Here is a 20,975-nt window from a genome sequence, read left to right on the forward strand (position 1 = left end):
TTATTTTCTAGGCTATAACAATGCTATGTGACTTATCGCTAAGTCTTTCACGTTTGCTCCTTGGTTGCTCTTTCAGACTGATTCCTGTGTCCTTCCAAACCCCCATTCTTCTGTTTTTGCACAGGAAAAGTCATTTCTGACACTGAGGATGTTCCAGGCTCAGCTTGTCCTTGACTTGCCCCAGCCCACGGCCATGCAGTTTTCTAGGGCGCTCTGATCCTTTTCTTTGGAGATGGTGTTCAGAAGGCAAAATAAATTACAACATGCTTTGAGCTGGTAACTAGGCCCTTGTTAAGAAAGATTATGGCTCCTCCAGGCATGTAGACTTCCAGGACACCACCCAGCGGCAGCCTGCGCATGCGCAGGAGGTGGTGCGGGTGACGCAGGACCCGGACGTGTGGCTATCCATCGAGGAAGCTCTGGAAGCCTGCGACCTTGCCCTCCCAATCTGATCACTGCCCGGCATCCCGCGCATTTACAGGTGACTGCGCCCGCGGTGCCATACCCCGCCCGCGAGCGACCCTTTCCCGTGGATACCCTGGCGTGTTACCGTCCCGTCCCTGTCCCGCGCCCCTCTGGGGGACCTGCTTCGCAAGCATCCTCACCTCCGGCCTCTCTCCAGCAGTTCCAGCCTCTACAGCCGCACCTCCCTAGCCCCACGCCCCCTCCTCCTTTCCAGCTCCTGCCTCCTCCCCCTTACCCAGTGTCCCGCATCCTGATCATATCCTCATCCCCTGTCCCCATCCCTTCCCTCTTTCCCAGTGTCTCCCATACTGATCATATCCTCCCCATTCCTTGTCTTTTCCTCCTTTCTTAGGGAGCTGCCCCCAACCCCTTCCTTCAACTGCCCGGCCAGTGGCCCCCATCCTGATCCTATCCTCTCAAATCCCTGCCCCCTCCCCCACCCCAGTGTCCCCATCCTGATCATATCCTCCCCATTCCTTGTCCCCTTCCTCTTTCCAAATGAGCTGCCCCCCAACCCCTTCCTCCAACTGCCTCCCCAGTGTCCCCCCACTCCCCTTATTCTGATCCTGTCCTCCAGCCCTGCATCCTCATCCCCGGTGTCCTTGACCAGCCCCAGCTCCTCTCAGAGTCCTCTCCTGGTTCCCCAGTGTCCTGCGTCCTAATTGTATACGCTTCAGCTCTGCCTCCCTAGCCCCAGTGATCCCCTCCAGTGACTCCTCCCTTTCCAAGTGTCCCCCATCCTAGTTGTGTCCTCCCCAGCCCAGCATCCTCTCCCCTTCTCCAGTGTCCCCTGTCCTAATGGTATCTTCTGTAGAGCTGCGCATCCCTGACTTCTTAGAGGAGGCCCTCTCCACTCACCTGGGGGGCTCATCCCTTTGGAGGATCTTACCTCTCTGGCCCCTTCTAACAACTGTGGCTGCACAGGCCCCCTCAGGGACTGCCTACCGCTTTACTAAAGCCTTCTGCCAGGAGGTTTCTTCTCTTTAGGAATCTGTAGTCCTGGACAGGCCTTAGACTCTGGTGAACCCCCACTGGTCTTTAGTTTTAGGTGTTTAATTGTACATATCTTACTACTTTTGTCATATTTGTTAGCCAACTGGACCTTGGGAAGTTGGGGACTTTTATTTTGGACAAGCAGAAATGGTTTGTTTTGCTAAGTCTCAGAGAGTGGTTTACCAAGGGGCTTCATAAGGGAATGGAGTGAATTTCCAGTGTTTTAGTGTGGGTGGAGGAAAGGAATGGGAGAATTGTTACTGATTCTAGGGACTGTGGTTAATCAGAACACTCAGAATGCACTGATTCATTCCTCCAGGGAGAAGCTTAGTGTGTGTGTGTGTGTGTGTGTGTGTGTGTGTGTGTGTGTGTGCGTGCACGCATGCTAGATTAGGAAAGGGAGGAAGGCTGGTCTCCTGTGGCCTTTGAGGCAACCAGTGTCCATGCAGGAAATGACTTGTCCTATGTCACAGGGGAAGGTAGGGTGGATTAACTGCCTGCTTACTTAGGGTACTCGATACTTGTTGAATGAATCATTGACCAAACATGGATGCATAGACACATCTGTGTCCACCAGTCTGCACTGCTTGAGGGAGGGAGGGCATGTACTGTGGAGTACTGTTGCCATTGGTTCCTTCCTTGGGGTGCTTGAAGTGCTTCATGGGTCCAGGAAGTCCTGATTCTGGGTGATCCGCAGGATATAGATAGGTCAGGTACTTTAGGAAGAGACCCTCTAGCCAGGCAGGTGCTTGCCTGGGCTTATGTAGTGGTAATGTCTGTGGGTTTATTCTGTGTTCGAGACTTCCCACTGATCTTGCTCAGGGAAGGAATCAAACTGTGTTATGTCTTCCTGGTAGACACACAGTAGGTATTCAGTAGATTACATATGGAACTGTGTTGTAGAGAACTGAGAACCTGAGGATTTTTTTTTTTTTTTTTTTTTTGGTCTTTTTGAGACAGGCTCTCCTTGCAGCCCCAGCTGTCCTGGAACTCACTATGTAGACCAGGCTGGCCTTGAACTCACAGAGATCTGCCTGCCTCTGCCTCCCAAGTGCTGGGATTAAAGGCGTGCACCTGGCAAACCTGAGGATTTTTACAAGTGTTATATTTTAAGAATTTTTAAGAAGTTTTAAGGATTAAGCACATTTTTGTAGGAAAATTTCCTGATAAAAGGAACGTATTTACTAAATGTGTCCATCAGTGGTGCAAAAACATGCCCACTCTTTCCCCAAGGACTTGTATGTAGTCTGGGCTGCCTAGGAATTCATTATGAGTCCATGCTACTCCCTACATCATGACCCTCCATGTGCTGTGCTGGGACTACAGATATATATGGTGTAGTAGTGGAGCTCGTGCCACCTGTCATTACACACTCTAGGGAGCAGAGACACGAATTAATTTTTTTTTTCTTTTTGAGAGACAGGGTCTCAATGGCCTGTAACTCCCTGTGTAGACTAGGCTTCTCTCAAACTCACAGAGATCCACCTGCCTCTTTGTCCAAATACTGGGATTGAAGGTGTGTGCAAAAACTGAATCTTTAAGTTGTGTTTTATTTATTCAGGGCTCTATTGAGCCCAGGGAGGAGTTCACACCTTAGAAAATCCCCTTACATGCCATCTCTGGCCAGCAGATTGTACAGGGAGGGGCAAACAAAGGCTATTAGTCATTCCAGAGGTCAGTCTTTTCCCTCAGGTCTGGTGATCAGCCTAGTGTCTAAGAGTCATGGTGACTGTGCCTCTCTCCTTATCATCTGCACTTCTTCACTGTGGTGTCTGCCTTCACCTGGGTTCACACACTGTCAAGGATGCTGAGTTTGACTAGTGTCTGCAGTCTCAGTCCTGAAAGCTTTGTCACACTTTTATCTTGTAATATTTGTGTTCTTTTTCTCAGCCCTTCTTCTGCATTAATTGACATCAAAGGCATTAAAGAAGTACTGTATTGATGTCAGTGATGACCAAAAACTGCAAAGAGAAAACTGTTAAAAATGTTAGGGACGGGGGAGATAGCTCAGCTGTGCAAATGGGAGAACCTGAGTTTGATCTCAGGCGCCCATGTAAAAATCTGGGCATGTTATCACAAACTTCTAATTCCAGGATGAGGAGGTGGAACTGGGGGATCTTGGGCTTGCTGGCCAGCCTAGCTGAATCTGAGAGCTCCAGGTTCAGCGAAAGACCCTGTCTCAAAAAAGTAAGGTGGGAACTGGAGAGTTGGCTTAGCAGTTAAGAGCACTGACAACCTGCAGAGGACCCAGGTTTGATTCCCAGCACCCACATGGCGGTTAACAACTGTCTGCAATTCCAGTTCCAGGGGATCCAGTGCCCTCTTCTGACCTCTACAGGCACCATGTGACATGGGTGTGCTTGCATACATGCAGGTAATACACTCAAACACATAAAATAAAAATAATATATATATATATATATATATATTTTTTTTAAAGTAAGGTGGACTGCTCCAGAGCAATGATGTCTGAGGTTTACTGCTGGCCCCACACATGTGTACATGTACCTATACACGCATGTATACCCATAAATATAGAAGTATTATAGAAAGAGAACTGGTTAATCCAGTTGTGTTTTGGTCCTCAAGCTGATCAGTTGATACTACCACAATCATATCTTATAGACTAAAAATCAGGAAGTATGATTTTGATCATATGCTTTTAAAAATTCATGAAAAGCCAGGTGTGGTAGCACATGTCTTTAATCCCAGCATTTGGGAGGTGGAGGCAGGCGGATCTCTGTGAGGCCAGCCTGGTCTACTGCAGTTTTGGTTGTGGTTATCATTTTAACTGAGAACTCTGAATCTTACTGTTCTTGAGCATTCTGGTTGTTTTGTTTTGTTTTGTTTTTTTCTCCCCTCTGGATTCAACAACATGTGTCATTTCCCTGATGGTAAAGATACTGGAGATTTTATGGTACAAGCCTGGGCCTTAGCAGTCTAAACAGCCTAGGCTTGGCCACCCATTCTCAGCAGGACACTTAAAAAGACAAGTAGTAGTGAAAAGCAGAAAAACATGATTTGTTTAATATGACCACATTGGGAAGAAGAACAAAAAGAGACATACACCGGCTTCCCCCAAATCTGTCTTTTGGGCCTGAAATGAGGTTTAGGTTTAAACAGATGGTACAAGGTATGCATAGCTAAGCAGTCATGGGCAAGGTGTGGCCCCACCCTCACTGATCCATCTTTGTCTCTGTTCCAGTCTCTCCTGCTGGGTGGTCATAAGTTGTCAGAACTGTGTGAAGTCCCTGTCCAGGAGATGAATTTAGCACTAGGCTTCAGCTTTTCCTTCTTCCAGCATGAAATTCCTAGGGGAGTTCCAATTCCCTGGGGACCATTGTTTCAAAGTTTGTGATCCCAGGGTGTTCAGGATATAGTTGGTGAGCCTGGTGGGCTGCAGCTGCTGACTTACAGACCGCCCTGATGTGCCTCAACTTCTCTTTGCCTTGGAGGGTCTGGAAGGCCTCTACAAGCCTGCCCAGCAAGCCACCCTGTGTTCCTTGTATCATGTGTTGCTTTTGGTCTGGGAGTCAGGATAGAGTGATGGGTGCTGATAAAGAAACAGTGCTCCGCGTGGCAGTACCACCAGACTGCTGCCCAGGAGGCCAGAAGACAAAGATGATGTCCATCTCCCTAGTGGAGATCAAGCACTTAGTCTGCGCGCAGTCATATGACACCATGCCACAGCTTCAGTGCCCTGGACTATGTCCTGTGCCTGACGGTCCTGTCCCATTTGGATGAAGATTCCACAGGGGCACCATAGGATGCTCCCTTTGGCCTGGAGTTTTTTACCCTCTAGGCTTCTTCTAGTGGTGGCCTCTACAAGCTTGCCCAGCAAGCCACCCTGTGTTCCTTAGCTTGTAGACCCAAGATTCATTTCCTCAGGACTATTACCTGAGCAGTAGTAGTAGTTCAGTTTGCTTTTAAACCTGTTTTAGGTATCCCCTGCTATCAGAGTTTCAGTATGCCTGAGCCTCAACTCTTAAAAAAGCAAATCCTAACATCTTAAATAGTAAACACAACATATATTCCTCATAACACATAACCACTTAACTTACTTAGTGAAGGGATAGTGTACCACATTAAAGAAAGTCCTTGAGTTTTCTTTTTTGGTTGTTCTTTTTTTGAAAATATGTAGCCTAAACTGGCCTTGAACTCATGATCCTCCTGCCTCCACCTCTTCTGCATATCCTACTGGCGTGCACCACCACAATGGGCTTGAGCTTTCTTTTAAAACCAGTCCCTGCCCCCTCAGTTTTGTGAAATCAAGCTCACATTGAAATGGGTCCTTTCTACAACACATTTATACTAGTGCCCCATTTTCAACTTTTTAAAAATGTGTATGCGTGTATTACCTGCATGTAGGTAAGTGTACCCGTGTGGTACATTGTCTGTGGAGGACAGAAGAGGACTGCTGAACCATCTCTCCAGCCCCCACCCCCCCTTTTTAAAATTATTTTTCATTTTCAACTTTTTATACTCATGTACTATACATTCTTCATTGGTTCTTTGTTTTGTTTTGTTTTTTTTTTTTTTTTTTTTTTTTTTTTTTTTTTTTTTTTTCTGGAGTCAGGGTCTTACTATGTAGCCCAGACTGGCCTTGAACTTTCAGTCTCCCTACTTCAGGCCCCCACACTCTGAGATTAAAGTCATGTGTCACCACCTTCAGCTGTCTATTGGTTTTGGCCAATAGATGCCCTTTATTTTATTTAGCTAGTTGGCTTTCTTATCCTTTCTGAAGATATTCATGAAAGTTGTTTTTAAAGATTCAGGGTCTCACTATATTGCCCAGGCTTACTCTGAACTCCTGTGCCCAAGCTGTCCAGCCTTAGCCTCCTGGAGAGATGTGCCATGGGGCTATGCCACTGTACCAGGCACATCTTTACTATTATTTTATTTAAGTATTTGTTAGGTTCCTGGCCCACTTCCATACAGTATTTATGTATGTGTTTGCTTATGTGGTGTTGGGAATGGAGCCTGCAGATGCTAGACAAGCAACATTCTCTCTCATCATTTGATTTATATTTCATCTGTTTCTTGCAGGTGTGTTGAACCTACACCCTAATAGTTCTGTGCAGCCAAGAATAACTATAAATGGGGTCCAACACAAAATCCTAAACTTAAAATAGTCTTTTTTTTTTCCTTCAGTAACTCAATTGCATGATTCCCTAGTATGAACTTTGTAGACTATAGTATTGTTTCAAACTTCTAGGTATTAGTTGGTTTTCTTCTTCCATCATGCGAGTCATGGGTATTAAACTCAGGCCCTTAGCCTTGGTGGCAAGTACCCTTACCTGCTGAGCCATCTCCCAGCCCCAGCATTGTATTTTTGCAGTAATGCCTCTTCAGTGCATCCTGAGGTGTCATGCTCCAAACCATAACCAACTCCTTTTCAAGAAGTGCTAGATCCTTTTAGAGGAGACTAGTGTTAGGGATAAAAATCTGGGCACTAGGGGATATGTGAGAATTTTCTGCATAATGACTAAGTGTTGTTGATAAAATGATATTAGATTAGAAGCTACTTATTAGATGAATCACCCATTTTAGAAGGAGTATATTGCTAATTCCAGGTGGTTTTTAAAAAAATTATTATTTTTTAATTTTATGTCTATGAATGTATTACTTAAATGCATAGATGTACCAATATCATGCAATGTCCACAGAGGTCAGAAGAGGGCATCAGATTCCCTGGAAATGGAGTTATGGACAATTGTTAGCCACCATGTGGGTACTGGGATTTGAACTGGGGACCTCCGCAAGAGCAGTCACTTGTCTTAATTGTTGAGCCATCTCTCCAGCCCCAGTTGTTGTTTTTTTTGTTTGTTTGTTTGCTTTTTTTTCACTTTTTATGTTTTTTGCTTGTGTATGTGTGGTATGCTTGTATGTGTATGTGTATATTTGGGTGTGTGTAGGCATATGTGTTTGTGGAGACCTGTGTGCCTGTATGTATGAGTACATGTAGAGGCCCAAGAATGATATTGGTGTCTTCCTCCATGATTCTCCATCTTGAACCCATAACTTGACAATTTTGCTAATCTGCCTAGCTAGCTTGCTCCATGGATCCTGTCTCCACTTCCCACACTGAGATAACAGTAGGCCACTCCCTACCCACACCACCCTATCCCCTGTGCTTATGTGGGTGCTAGGGATACAAACTCTGGTTCTTATGCTTACATCACAAATAATTTACTTACTGAGCCATCTCCCTAGCTCACTAATTCCAGCTTCTGTCTCATAATAATCCCCATTTTCTTTTCAGTGTTAATTTTGAACTATTATATATTTTTGTATGCATATATATCAGATATGTTTATATGCCCTTTAGATAGATAGATTTCTGTTACATTCCATTTTTTGATCTGGACTCCATTGTCCTGGGATTGATTCCGTCAGCTTTCTGGTTTCTCCTGGTGACATCCTTTAAACCTTTACTACCCCAAAAGAAATCCAGCCTCCGCTCCAAGCAGATACCAAGAGAAGCAGGTACAGGACCTGGCAATAAAGATGTTGACTCCGTTTGTGAATCATAATCAGAGGTCACAGGAAATCTGCAGATCCTAAAGCTATCTTTTCACTCTTCATCTTCCTGGGTGCTGGCAGTGGCAATAATCTTGCTGAATGGATGCCTAGTGGGCAGAGTCCTAAGGCCTTTAAGTAAGTGAAGCTGTTCTGGTCTCAATTTTTACACTGGTCTGATGTTTTGACTGGTATAAAGACAACTATAGCCAAACTAGAGTGGAGAACTATTTGTAATTTAAACAAACACCATGGAGGTTGAGGAAACTCCTTTTGTTCTGCATTTCCATACTGTGCTCGCAGTGTCACAACCACCAGCTAAGGAAGAACCAGTGAAGTTGTGTGACAGCACTTCAGTCAGGTGTTCTGTTTGTACTATAAATAGGTGGTTCCTGCCTGTCCAAGTCCTTTTTTTTTTCCCAGTTACTAGGCAGTTTCTCACATGATGCTGTGGCCATGGAAAGTGGAGTGTGACTGTTCCTGACTGACTTTGCCCTTTGGCGTAATGCTTCCCCTTCCAGTTTAGTCTTCTGAGGTAGTCACAATCCTTGCCCAGACGAGATATGACTGTAACATTCTCTCCCATTATTTGATTTATATTTCACTGGTTTCTTGCAGGTGTGTCTAACCTGCTCCAATGACTCCATGCAGCCAAGAATAACTATGAATGGCAACACAAAACCCTAAACATAAACCAGTCTTTTTTTTTTTCAGCAACTCGATTACATGGTTCTCTAGTGTGAACTTTGTAGGCTATAGCATTTGTATCAAACTGTTGGTATTGTATTTGTTACTTGTCTTGCTGCTGTGACCAAATACCTGACAAAAAGGAGCTTACAGGAGAAGGGGCTTATTTTGGCTTACAGTTGTCACATTGCATCTGTAGTCAGGAAGTAGAGAGGGATGGATGCTGGTACTCTGTTCACTTCTTTATATTTCTTCTGAGATCCCAGCCCATGGAATGGTGCTGCCCACACTTAGGGTGGCTCTTTCTACCTCACTTAATCTAGAATTCTCTCACAGGCATACCCAGAGGTTTTTCACCTAGGTGATTCTAGGTCCATCGAGTTGACTGTGAAGATTAAGCATCACAGGTGGGTTTCATGATTAGCTCGGTTAACGAGTCAGCTATTTTTAGAGTCAGCTGCTTTTGGGCTGCCTCTTCCTGGTCACGAGGTAGCTGTCAGCAGCAGTGGACGTTTCTCTGTTCATATCCTCCGGGAGAAAGGTGGAAACTGGCTTTCTGGATTGAGAAAAAGATCATGTGGGGAAGATGCTAGGTAGGACAAGATGTATGAATGGTGAAGCTGCAAGAAGGGCTAGAACCTGCCCAAGGACAGGGTTTGAGAGATGTAGGAGTGTAGATGACTGAGCTCCACAGGCTGTACTTAGGATCTTGAGAAGGATGAGAATACAGTTACATTTAGATTCCAAGAAAACATTCCCTAAAGGAAACTCACTTGCATTTTTTTTATTTCCCATGGACTTTTACTCTGATTTGGCCAAAACTACTTAGTTCCTTAAAGGCTGGGAGTTGAAGATTTAGCTCAGTGGCAAAGTACTTGTGTAGCAGGCCCAAAGCCCTGGGTTAGCCACTAGTACTGTAAAACAAACAAACAGAAGCTGAATAATATCAAGGGAACTTGCATACACAGCCTGCTGGGCTGCTGGTGACACCTGTAATCCCAGCATTTGGGATGTGGAGGCAGGAGGGTCATGAACTCAAGGTTATCCTCAGCTACATCAAATTGGAGGCTGTTAAACAGAAAGTTTAGCAGTGCTGGCCTGTCCCCCTCCATTCTGTTGTGCATACAACATCCACCTCATTTCCTTTCCCTGGAGAGACACATCCTTAGTAATTCCCACCTGGCTGCCCAGAGCACATGGTGCATGTTCTCGTTTCTTTTCAATTGCTGTGACAAAACGCTCTGACCAATAACAACGTCAGGGAGGAAAGGGTGTATTTGGCTCACATCTCCTGGGTTCATCACTAAAGGAGCCCAAGGTAGGAACTCAGGGCAGGAACTTAGAGGCAGGAGCTGAAGCACAGGCCATGGAAGAATGCGGCTTACTGGCTCGCTCCCCTGGCCCCTGCTCAGCCTGCTTTCTTATACAATACAGAACAACCTGCCCAGGGGTGGCACCACCCACAGTGGGCTGGGCCCTCCCACATTACTCAACAATTAAAAAAATACCCCACAGACATGGCAATAGGCCAGTCCAATGGAGGAAATTCCCCAATTGAAGCACCCTCTACCCAGGTGTGTCAAGTTAACAACTAATGCTGTCTAGCACAATTGACCCCTTGTCAACCTGACACACAAATACATCACTATTAAATCACAACCTTTACATTTTTTGTCCCCAAGATATGATGTTAATATCACAACATAAGACAGTACAATATTAAAAGTCCCACAGTCCTTAAAAAAATCCAAATACTTAAAAGTCCACATAGTCTCTTTTAAAAGTCTCTTAACTGTGGGCTCCTGTAGAATCCAAAACAAGTACTGTCTTATTTCAAAAGGGAAAAATTGGGCACACCTAAGCAAAACCTAAGTCCAGCAAAGTAGCTCAAGGCTGCATGTCTGGGATTCATTCATGATCTCTGACTTTGCTGCCCACAACACACACAGCTCATCTCAATGGCCCAGGCCAGCCCTATTCCACACCTGCTTCTGCCCCGGTAGCCGTCCTGGCATCTCCAAAAAGCTGGGGTCTCCACCGAAACTGAGGCTGCACCTTCACCCTTGGGCTCTTCTGGCCTCTCAAGGTGCAAAGCTTAAAATTCTTTCCATGACCCCTTCATTCCTAGAGGGTCTTTACTGCAATTGAGGCTGCACTTTCACCAGTGACCTTTCCTGGCCCCTCAGGTTGCCAAGCCTCAGCTGCTCTCTATGACACCTTCACAATTTCAATACCAGAACCATGCAGGAGACCCTTATACATTACCAAGTCCTGCTCCCAGCTTGAGATGGAGACCCAGGGCCCTCTGGACCACAGCTTCTGTGTGCTGACTCTGAGGAAATACTTGCCAGAAGATTTCACCACAATGATGCTGGTCTCTTATTACTAGCAGCTTATTTTTCAGCCCCAACTAACCAGTGTCAATTGTCCCAGTAAAGCAAAGGTTTTGCTTCAGTGGTTCTGGACTCTTCTTAATCACAGCTGATTCTTCATCCTCAGCTGACCAGAACCCATAGATTCTCAATTCAAAATATCACACAAACAGCTTTAATAGTCTCTGCTTCCCTTTGAAACTTCACAAACCAGGACTCCATCATCTACAACTCTTTCAGCATAACTGTTCCAAGCTCTACAGCAATAAACTCTAAGCACTCAATGACTTTTCTAGTCCAGAGTTCCAGATGCTTCTACAGTCTTCCCCAAACACCAAGGTCAGGTCTGTTACAGCAATACCCCACTCTCGGTACCAATTTCTGCTCTAGTTCCTTTTTAGTTACTGTGACAAAACACTCTGACCAATACCAACTTGGGGAGGAAAGGGTTTATTTGGCTCACATCTCCTGGGTCATAGTTCATCACTGAGGAAGCCCAAAGTAGGAACTCAAGGCAGGGACCTGGAGGCAGGAGCTGAAGCACAGGCCATGGAGGAACACTGCTTACTGGCTCTTCTGGCCCATGCTCAGCCTGCTTTCTTATACAGTACAGGGCCACCTGCCCATGTGTGGACCACTCACAGTGGGCTGGGCCCTCCCACATCACTCAAAAAAAAAAAATACCCCACAGACATGGCCATAGGCTAGTCCAATGGAGGAAATTCCCCAATTGAAGCTCTCTTTACCCAGATGTGTCAAGTTGACAACTAAAGCTACCCAGCAAGTGCAAGTGCAGGCTCTGTGCTGTCCTCATACTGTCCTGCCTCACTCCTCTTCATCAGCCTGGTCTGTGGGCAGAGGTGCCCACCAAGCAGTCCTTCATAGACTGTGCTGGCTGATGGTAACAGTTTCAGTGAATACCTTTGTGTATACTGTTGGTGATCCTCTGTTGATATCAGTGAGACCATTGCTACAACTGGGGAGCTTACTATGTCGAAGTATATGAACTTAATTTGGCACATCACCTCTAGAACTGTGGGATGCAATTTCTATCCCTGCCATTGTTACAGCGTTAGGGTCACAGCTTGTGCTACAATAAGTGAGGTTGCATTATCCATCCTTGATAAGCCCATTGAAAGAGCCATATTAGTAGTAAAAAACTAATATGAGAAAAGATTTATTCACTGTGGTCACATGGAAAAGAGACAAAGAGATCAGTGATCTTACCCCTAAGTTAATCTTCTGGGTCCTCACAGAGGTTTAGGTTTAAGTAGAGGGTCAGAGATTCGAATAGCTAAGCAGCCCTGGTCAATGAGTGTTCCCACCAAACATGACCCATCATTGTGTCAACTCCAGTCTCCTGCGGTGGTCTGACAAGGTGTCAGAACTATATGAAATCTCTTTCCAGAAGATAAGCTCCTCCCTTTGGCTGGCACAGGTTTTAGCGTTTCCCTTCTTCCATGAGAATTCCAGGGGAAATTCTAATTCCATAAGGTGCTTTATTTCACAGTCTGATAGCCAAGGGAGGGACACAGGTGTCTCTTTATCCCTGCTAAGCCTCCTATACTTAAAAGGGTATGCTTTGTCCTGACTGGGCAGTGGAGTTTGCCAATCTGATAGGCAAAATTATTAACTCTGCATTTGAATTTTTTCCTTTGAATTGAGAGAGAAATTGAGTATCTTCTTTACATTTATTTACAGAGAGAGAGAGAGAGAGAGAGAGAGAGAGAGAGAGAGAGAAAACACTTGCACCATGGTGTAGGAGTAGAGGTCAGAATACAATTTGGGGGTTCAGTTTTCTCCTACCAAGTGGATCCCAGAGATTGAACTCAGGTTGTCAGGTAGCAGGTACTTTTACCTGATGAACCATCTCCTGGGTCCAAAATTTTTACTTTTATGGAATTAAATGCATCAGTGTATTTCTTGAAGGCTGGAGGTTTTCTGCCTTTATCTGAATACTGTACCTGCTGACATCCATGGGGTGTGACCAAGCATGTTAGCCTGTGGAACATGTCAGAGTTAGGCTGAGGCAGTTGGGTATGTTGTGAGAAGCCCCAAGTCTTTATCAGAGCTGAGTGTCAGTGCCCCCCAGGACTACCGCATGCCTGCTGGACCCAGCAAGGTGGGATGAAGGGTGGGGTGGTATGGAGCCCATGGAGGAGGCATTTCCTATATGCCAAGTGATGTGAGGCCACATCCTTGGAGTGCTCATCAGCTTACATTGGAGGGCACAGGATTGAAACTTGAGCCAGGTGAGCTGTTCTTTTCCTGAATATGATTCTGAACCTACCTATGATTTCTCCTGCAGCTGAAGAGATGGCGTTTGTGAAGAGTGGATGGTTGCTTCGACAGAGTGAGTACAGACACTTGGGTCTTCCAAAACAGATCACTTTTATAAACAAATTATAAGTCTGGTTAGTGCTGTTGCCTTGTTTTTCCCCTTGGGAACTAAAAAAGATATTTTACTTATTATTTGTATATGAGTGTATTGTCTGCATGTATGTAGTTGTACCTGTATTGTGCAGTGCCCTTGGAAGTCAGAAGAGGGCATTGGGTCTCCTAGAACTGGAGTTATGGACAGTTGTTAGCCATCATGTGGGTGCTGGAAATCAAACCCGGGTCCTCTGCAGGAGCATCCAGTGCTCTTAACCACGGAGCCATCTCTCTAGCCTCGCTCCTGGGAATTTTTAGAGCTTTGTGAACTGTCTTCGCAAACTTGGAACTGACCATGTTTACCCAAGTTGATAGGAACCAGGAAACACGGAGTCCCTGCTACTTTCCTTTTCCTCAGTGGGGTGCTTTGTTATTAATGGTTTATCTGAGACTGCAGAGTCTGACCACACATACTTGCTGCTGGCTTCCCAGGTACTGATCTCAGTGTGTGCGAAATGCCTGTCCAATCTGAGGTCTGAGAAGTAACTCATTCTGAGGCGGTGATGTCTTTGTAATGACACTAGGAAGATTTGCCTTGGTTGCATGAGTTTATCAAAAGCCAAACTTCTGTTTCCAGAGGAGACAGTTCTTTAGGCTTGAGGTCCACTCTCCTTGGCCTGGATGCTGTGGGCCTGCCCTTCATATACAGCTGCTCATCTCCTAGGTTGCCACTCTAAATGTGCTTTAAAGCAGGAAGAACCAGGTGTGCCTTTCCAAGGGTACTGGCACTATACTGTGTCTGTCCCAGGTCTTTGGGTAGCCTTAGCCCAGACAGATGTTGGCTTCACACAGAAAGTCCTGGTGTTTTGGAGTGTGGCCCCAATCTCTGAGTAAATTTCCTTCTCTTGAGTTTTGTGGTTCCAGCTTCCCTGTGGTTCAGAGGTATGGGGAGTCCTTTACAAACCTCAGGACAAGTCCTAAAGGCTTTGCTATTCTTTTGAGGAGTCTTTTTAAAAAGTTTTTCTCAAACATGTATATTTGTTTTGTATGCAATGGCATACATGAGGTCAGAGGACAACTTTCAGGAGTCAGTTCTGTTCTTCACCATGTGGGGCGTGGGGATCTGATTGTCAGGCTTGGTTGTAAGTGTCTGTACTGTTCCAGTGTGAGTGACCAGGCTTTGTGTCTCTTTCCGTTGTTATTTGGTGGACTGTTTCCAGAAGTTCTATGCAGGTGAGCAGTCTCCCCCATGTCTGCTGTGCATTACGAGCATAAATGAGCAGTCTGTTCATTTAACCCAAAGCCAACTTTCCCCACTGTTTTCCTCAGGTACTATTTTGAAGCGCTGGAAGAAGAATTGGTTTGACCTGTGGTCAGATGGCCACCTGATCTATTACGATGACCAGACTCGGCAGAGTATAGAGGATAAGGTCCACATGCCAGTGGACTGCATCAATATCCGCATGGGGCATGAGTGTCGGGGTAAGCCGTCCACCGGCGCTACCATGCCTCCCTTCATAATGGGTCTGCTTTCAGTATCAAACTGAAGAAGGGCTCTGTCTAGGCGGGGCAAACATCACATTACAAGCCAGATAGATTTTTTTTTCATTGAAGTCAGACCCAGCCTGCATCCCTTCAGGCTGTAAAGAAGGAACCTTGTGCTAGCAACCCTAAGAAAGGGGGACTTCCCCCTTAGGTCATGCTGATTTTGTGACTTAGAAACCAAAACCGACATCTGTTTGGCAATTCTGGTGAGTTTCTTCAAAGCCACCATGCAGTTCTTTGCTGGGGTCGTCCTTTATATGCGCTTTGTAGGAAGCAGATGGAAGTCTTGCCAGCCAGCCTGACTGATTCCTTTCTGCTTTCTAGGTCAGGACACAGGTTATTTTTTCATGGAGTACTTGACTTACTGTCTTATTCTTTGCTTATCTAGGTTGCTAGGTCTTAGAATGTGTAAGGAGAAATTGGGGGAGAAAAAGCTATGTAAACATTCGTTATTTCTACTTGTTTTCCCTAGACATCCAGCCTCCAGATGGGAAGCCCAGAGACTGTCTGCTGCAGATCATCTGTCGAGATGGGAAAACGATCAGTCTCTGTGCAGAAAGCACAGATGATTGTCTGTGAGTTTTGACTTCATTATGTGTTTAATTGACGGAGTAGTCTCTGCTTTAATTTCCACTTGTCAGGGAGGGAAAGAAATGGGAGTAAGTTTCCCTCCAGGCAGTGAATTTGTGAGAGAAATATAACAGGTGCTTTTCTTGGTACAAATTTCTCTCTTTTGTGTGTATATGTGTGTGTGTGTGTGTGTGTGTGTGTGTGTGTACAATGTGCATGCATATTTGCATCTATATATGTGTATTTGTGTGTGTATAGTGTGTATGTGTGCATCTGTGTTTGTGTTTGTGTAAGATGTGTATATGTGTGTGAATTTGTGTTTGTGTGTGTATAATGTGTATATGTCTGCATGTGTGTGTGTGTGTGTGTGTGTGTGTGTGTGTGAAGGCTCGTATATGCTGCATCGAGTGTGGAGGTCAGAGGACAACCTCAGTGTCAGTCTTCAACTTTCACCTTGTTTTGAAACACAAGGTTTCTTTGCTTTTCTGCTGTGTTTTCCAGCAAGCTTCTAGAGTGTCTCTACTGCCCACCACCCCTGTACATTCTGGGATTCAGACTCAGGTTCTTATGCTTGTGTGGCTAGCACTTACCCACTGAGCCATCTCTCCACCCCCTTGATTCTAATTTCTGTCCCTCCTGGCTTGTCCAGGCAGGATTCCAGGGTGAAAATGCAGAACCAATTAGCAGCTATTTTATGCCTTTTCATTATCCACATTGGATAATGGGGAGTGGTAAGTGGTTTCTTAAGTCTTGTTCTTTGCCTTGTGTGTGTGTTGGGGGGAGTACATGCACATATAGACACATGTGGTAGCCAGAAGAGGACATCAAGTTCCTTTTCTATCAAATTCGGCTTTATTCCCTTGAGATAGAGTTTCTCACTGAATCTGGTGCTCCAGATTTTTTTTTTTTTTGTCTTGGTTCATGGCCAGCAATCCCCAGCAGACCCCCTCTCTCTACTTCAGCCTTCCAACATTAGGGTCACAGGTGCTTGTAGGATTGCCTGGCTTTTTACATGCTAGAGATCTAAACTCAGGTCCTCATACTTGCACAGCAAGCACGGTGGCCCCCAGAGCTGTCTTCCCAGCCCCAGTCTTGTTTTTGTCCTGTGATTCTGTCTTTAGCTCCAGCATCGTACTGCTTTCTCTTTCTTTGGGAGTTATAAACCCTGTTTGCTGTCCTAAAGCAAAAGTGCAAGAGAAAAGCCCCGCCAAGCTCATCTGTTAATACCCTGTTAGCACAGGCGTTAATCTTGGTTCAGAAACTTGAAAACACTGAATGAAAGTTAGAAGATGAGTAGGTTTGTTTTCTGTTCACTTTGCACTACTGGTGTGTTATCTCTGGACCTCATGAGACTCCTCTAGGCTGCTGAAGTGTCCACACATTCTTGACATTTTCACGGAAGCCTACACCTTGTGCCTGTCTGCTTCTGCTTTCACATCTACAAACATCTTTAATATAAATGTTTATTTTATATCAAACTGTAGGGTTGATATATTTTTATTGAGCTTTTGTACATTTCATACAGCAGTTCTTAATCATATTTAGACCCCCCTCCCTCATCCATGCCCCCCCCATGGAACTCACGTTTCTGCCATACATGTTAAATCCTATCCAGTCAAGCATTTGTAGTCCTATCCAATCAACCAGATGTCCTTCAGTGCAAATTCATCCACTGGAGTCTAGTCAGCCTATCTAGAGATTATTGGTAAGACCCACTCTCCCTCACCCAGTAGTAATCAATCTCCAATAGTTCCCAGACTAGGCCTGACCCACCTCCCATTTCCCTTGCTGCACTCTGGGCCCTTGTCTGATTGAACTGACATGGATTGTGTGCTTGATGCCACCATTGCCACAAGTTCACATGTGAAAGCTTCCAGTGGTCTGAAAGTCTCTGCTTTCCTATGTTCATGGACCAACCATGGCTCTTACAATCTTTCCACTCCTTTTTCTGCAATGGTCCCTGAGCCATGGGTGGGGGAGATTTGATATAGGAGTCCTATCCAGGGACATGCACTCCAAAGTCTCTTATTCTTTAAAAATTGGCCAGTTGTGGTCTTTTGTGTACATCGCACTCTTGTATAAGAAAGCTTCACTGGTGAGAGTTGAGGGATGTACCAGTTTTCTCTCTACCTCCTTCTCCCTCCACCCCCAGTCTGCTATGATCCATGAGTCTTAGGTGTAGAGATTCCACTGTAGATATGTCACCTAGGACTGGGCATCTCTTAGACATATATTCTCTGTGTCTGACCAGTTGTGGGATTCTGCAGTAGCCTTCATTGATTGCAAAAAGAAGCTTCTTTGATGAGTAGTGTACGATACACTTGTATGTAAATATAAGGATCATACTTAGCATATGGTAAGAAATTTCATTTGTCTTGAGCTATGACAGAGACAGGGTTTTCTCTAGGATCTAAGGCCTCTCCAGCCATGTGTATTTGGCTGTGTTTACAGTGCCACCCGTGAGTTCACTCCCATTGAGAGGGCTTTGAATCCAATTAGATAGCTGTTGATTACTCCCCAGATAACAGTGCCACTACCACATCAATAGAGGCAGTTTTCTGTGCCGGTTATTGTGGTTATTAGGCTTTAGGGCTGGATTGGATCATTGACTGATTTTCTCCCTTAGCATCTTGCTTGGTATCCTCCAGAACTATGGAAGTTAAACTTCAGGTAGAAGGCTTCCAGGTCAGTTCCTGCTCCATTGCTCCAAGTCCTATGTCCAAAGTATGTCCTGTCTTCACCAGTAGGATCTTACCTTACAGTTCTGGGAGATAACCAAGAGCTCTGGCAACAGCCCGTGTTATTTTGGAAGTCTTTTGGACCACTCTGACCAACCACTCCAAGGGAGGTCTCCCCTATCTGGCACTGTGTTCCTTGCCATACAACCCCCAGGTATGCATATGCACTAATGTTCAGGCACTGTATGTACATTTCTCAGGGGGTTTCAGAGGCGACACATTTCCCTCTGACTTCCTTAGTTCCCTGTCTCTACTCCCCCGCTGTGGGGGTCTCCTGAGGAGCTCAGCTCTGTCTGGCAGACCGGTCAGGGAAAGGTGAGTGCGCTGTCCGTGCGTCCGCCAGCCCTCCACAATCAGACACCACAGGGAATCTTGTCAAGCAGGAGTTCGTTTATTGCAGGTGTTACAGAGCTCATAAAGGCATCTGGAAATCCCCCCTCCCTCCTGAGGGTGTCCAATCAGTTTAAAGGTCAATGGAGCAGGAAGGCAGCACTTCATGGATCTTAAGAATGATCACGTGCTGATTATGCACTCGATTATGCACTCCTCAGCAGTGCGGAAGTATCCGTCAGCCAGTCTGAAGCCTTTCAAAACAAGTCAGGCCACGTCTCTCCCGCTTCTCAGCATCATCTTTGCAGGGTCGCTTGCTCGCGGGCTCCCACACCCCCCATCCAACTTCCCTCCTCCATCCCCAGTCCAAGCGTCCCCATTATCCCCCTTCCCCCAATAACACCCACCTCCCGCCCCCTCTCATCTTCTGAGTTCCCTCCTCCCCCACCACCATGGCTCCCTGCATGTCCCTCCCCCCTCCCCTTCCAGCTGAACACTTCCACTTTCCCCACCTCCCCCCTGGTAACGTCAGTTCCCTACTATCCCCCTCTTTTGGGTTCTTCCTTTTCCTTTACCTCCCTTTTCCTGGCTCCTGGTGTTACATAAAGATATATACTCACATATGAGGAATTGGTGCTGCAGTCTGCAAAAGAGGGAGAACATACATTGCTTGCTTTTCTATGTTTGTATTACTTCACTTAGTATAACAGTCTGTAGTATCACCCATTTACCTGCAAATTTCATCTTTTCTTACTGCTGAGTAGAACTCCACTGTGTAAATGTACCACATTTTCATTATCCATTTGTCAGTTGAGGGACATTTAGGTTGTTTCTATTTCTTAGCTATTGTGAAGAGAGCAGCAACAAACATGGATGTACAGGTATCTCTATAGTAGCCCGAGTCCTTTGGGTATATGCCAAGTAGTGGTATAAGTGGATTGTATGGTACATTCATTTTTAGTTTTCTGAAAGTTCTCCACACTGCTTTCCATAGTGGTTACACAAGTTTTCAATCCCCCAGCAGTGAATGAGAGTTCCCCTTTCTCCACATCCTCACCGGTATTTGGTGTTTTTCCTTCTCTTGATCTTAGCCAGTCTGACTAGGGCAAGATGAAATCTTAAAATGATTTTTATCTGCATTTCTCTAATTACTAAGGATGCAAAGCACTTTTTAAGGTGTTTCAATGATGCTAAGCATTTTTAAAGGTGCTTCTTAGCCATTTTTATTCCTTCATTTGAGAACTCTCTGTTCAGGTCTAATGCCCATCTTTTTATTGGGTCATTTGTTTTCTTGCTTCTTTGTTTTTTTTAGTTCTTTATATATTCTGGATATTAATCCTCTGCCAGATGTGTAACTGGTAAAGATTTTCTCCCACTCGGTGGTTTCCTCTTCACTTCCTTGGTTGTTTTCTTTTGCTATACAGAAGCTTTGTAGCTTAATGAGGTCCCACTTATTGTTAACCTAAATGCATGAGCGGCTGATGTCTGATTTAGAAAGTTATTTCCTATGCCTATATCTTGGAGGGTACTGCCTATGTTTTCTTCTAGCAGTTTCTGAGTTTCACATTTTATATTGAGGCCTTTGATCCATTTGGAGTTGACTTTTGTGCAGGGTGGAAGATAAGGGTCTGATTTCATTCTTTTACAGATCCAGATTTGCCAGCACCATTTGTTGAAGATGTTGTCTTTCCTCCATTGCGTGTTCTTAGCACCTTTATCAAATAAAAGGTGGCTGAAAATGCATGCACTCATGTTTGAGTGTTCTGTTGTGTTCCATTGAGCTACATGTCTATTTTTGTGCCAGTACCATACTGCTTTAATGACTATAGCTCTGTAATATAATCTGAGATCTGGTATGATGATTCCCCCCAACTGTTGTTTTTTTTTTATTCCCCAAAGATTGTTTTGACTATCTGGTGTCTTTTGTGAGTCCATATGAATTTTAGGATGTTTTTTTTCTAACTCTGTGAAGAATGTTGTGGGTATTTTGATTGGCATTTCATTACATCTATAGATTGCTTTTAGTAAGATGGTCACTTTAACAATATTGATTCTACCAATCCATGAGCGTGGTATATTTTTCCATCTCCTAATGTCTTCCTCTATTTCTTTCTTTAAAGATTTAAAATTTTCTGGCTGGGTGTGGTGATGCACACCTTTGATACCAGCACTTGAGATACAGAGGCAGGCAGAGCTCTGTGAGTTCAAAGCCAGCCTGGTTTACGGAGTGAGTTCCAGGCCAGCTGGGGCTACAGGGAGACCCTGTCTCAAAAAGACCCCCCAAAAAAATTTAAATTTTTATTGTAAAGATTTTTAATGTCTTTGGTTAGGTTTAATCCTAAATATTTTTTGAGGTTATTGTGAATAGGAGGGTTTCTTTAAA

The 20,975-nt window shown here is 44.9% G+C and overlaps 1 protein-coding gene across 2 annotated transcripts in view; it reads left to right on the plus strand.

Annotated features, from left to right (window-relative positions):
• The first annotated feature begins 358 nt into the window (after positions 1-358).
• Positions 359-20,975, plus strand: part of Plekhb2 (pleckstrin homology domain containing B2) — a 40,193-nt gene continuing 19,576 nt past the window's right edge. Inside the window, exons 1-5 of one of the 2 annotated variants that reach the window (XM_029553612.1) lie at positions 369-481; positions 8,062-8,115; positions 13,345-13,389; positions 14,739-14,891; positions 15,427-15,529. In XM_029553612.1, coding sequence (XP_029409472.1) covers positions 13,353-13,389; positions 14,739-14,891; positions 15,427-15,529 — 293 coding nt within the window. In that variant the 5' untranslated portion in view covers positions 369-481; positions 8,062-8,115; positions 13,345-13,352. Of the gene's footprint in view, positions 482-8,061; positions 8,116-13,344; positions 13,390-14,738; positions 14,892-15,426; positions 15,530-20,975 lie in introns of both variants that reach the window. The other variant, XM_008848274.2, reaches the window with a different exon arrangement.

This window comes from Nannospalax galili, unplaced genomic scaffold (genome assembly GCF_000622305.1).
Source record: "Nannospalax galili isolate Female #2095 unplaced genomic scaffold, S.galili_v1.0 scaffold224, whole genome shotgun sequence".
NCBI lineage: Eukaryota > Metazoa > Chordata > Mammalia > Rodentia > Spalacidae > Nannospalax > Nannospalax galili.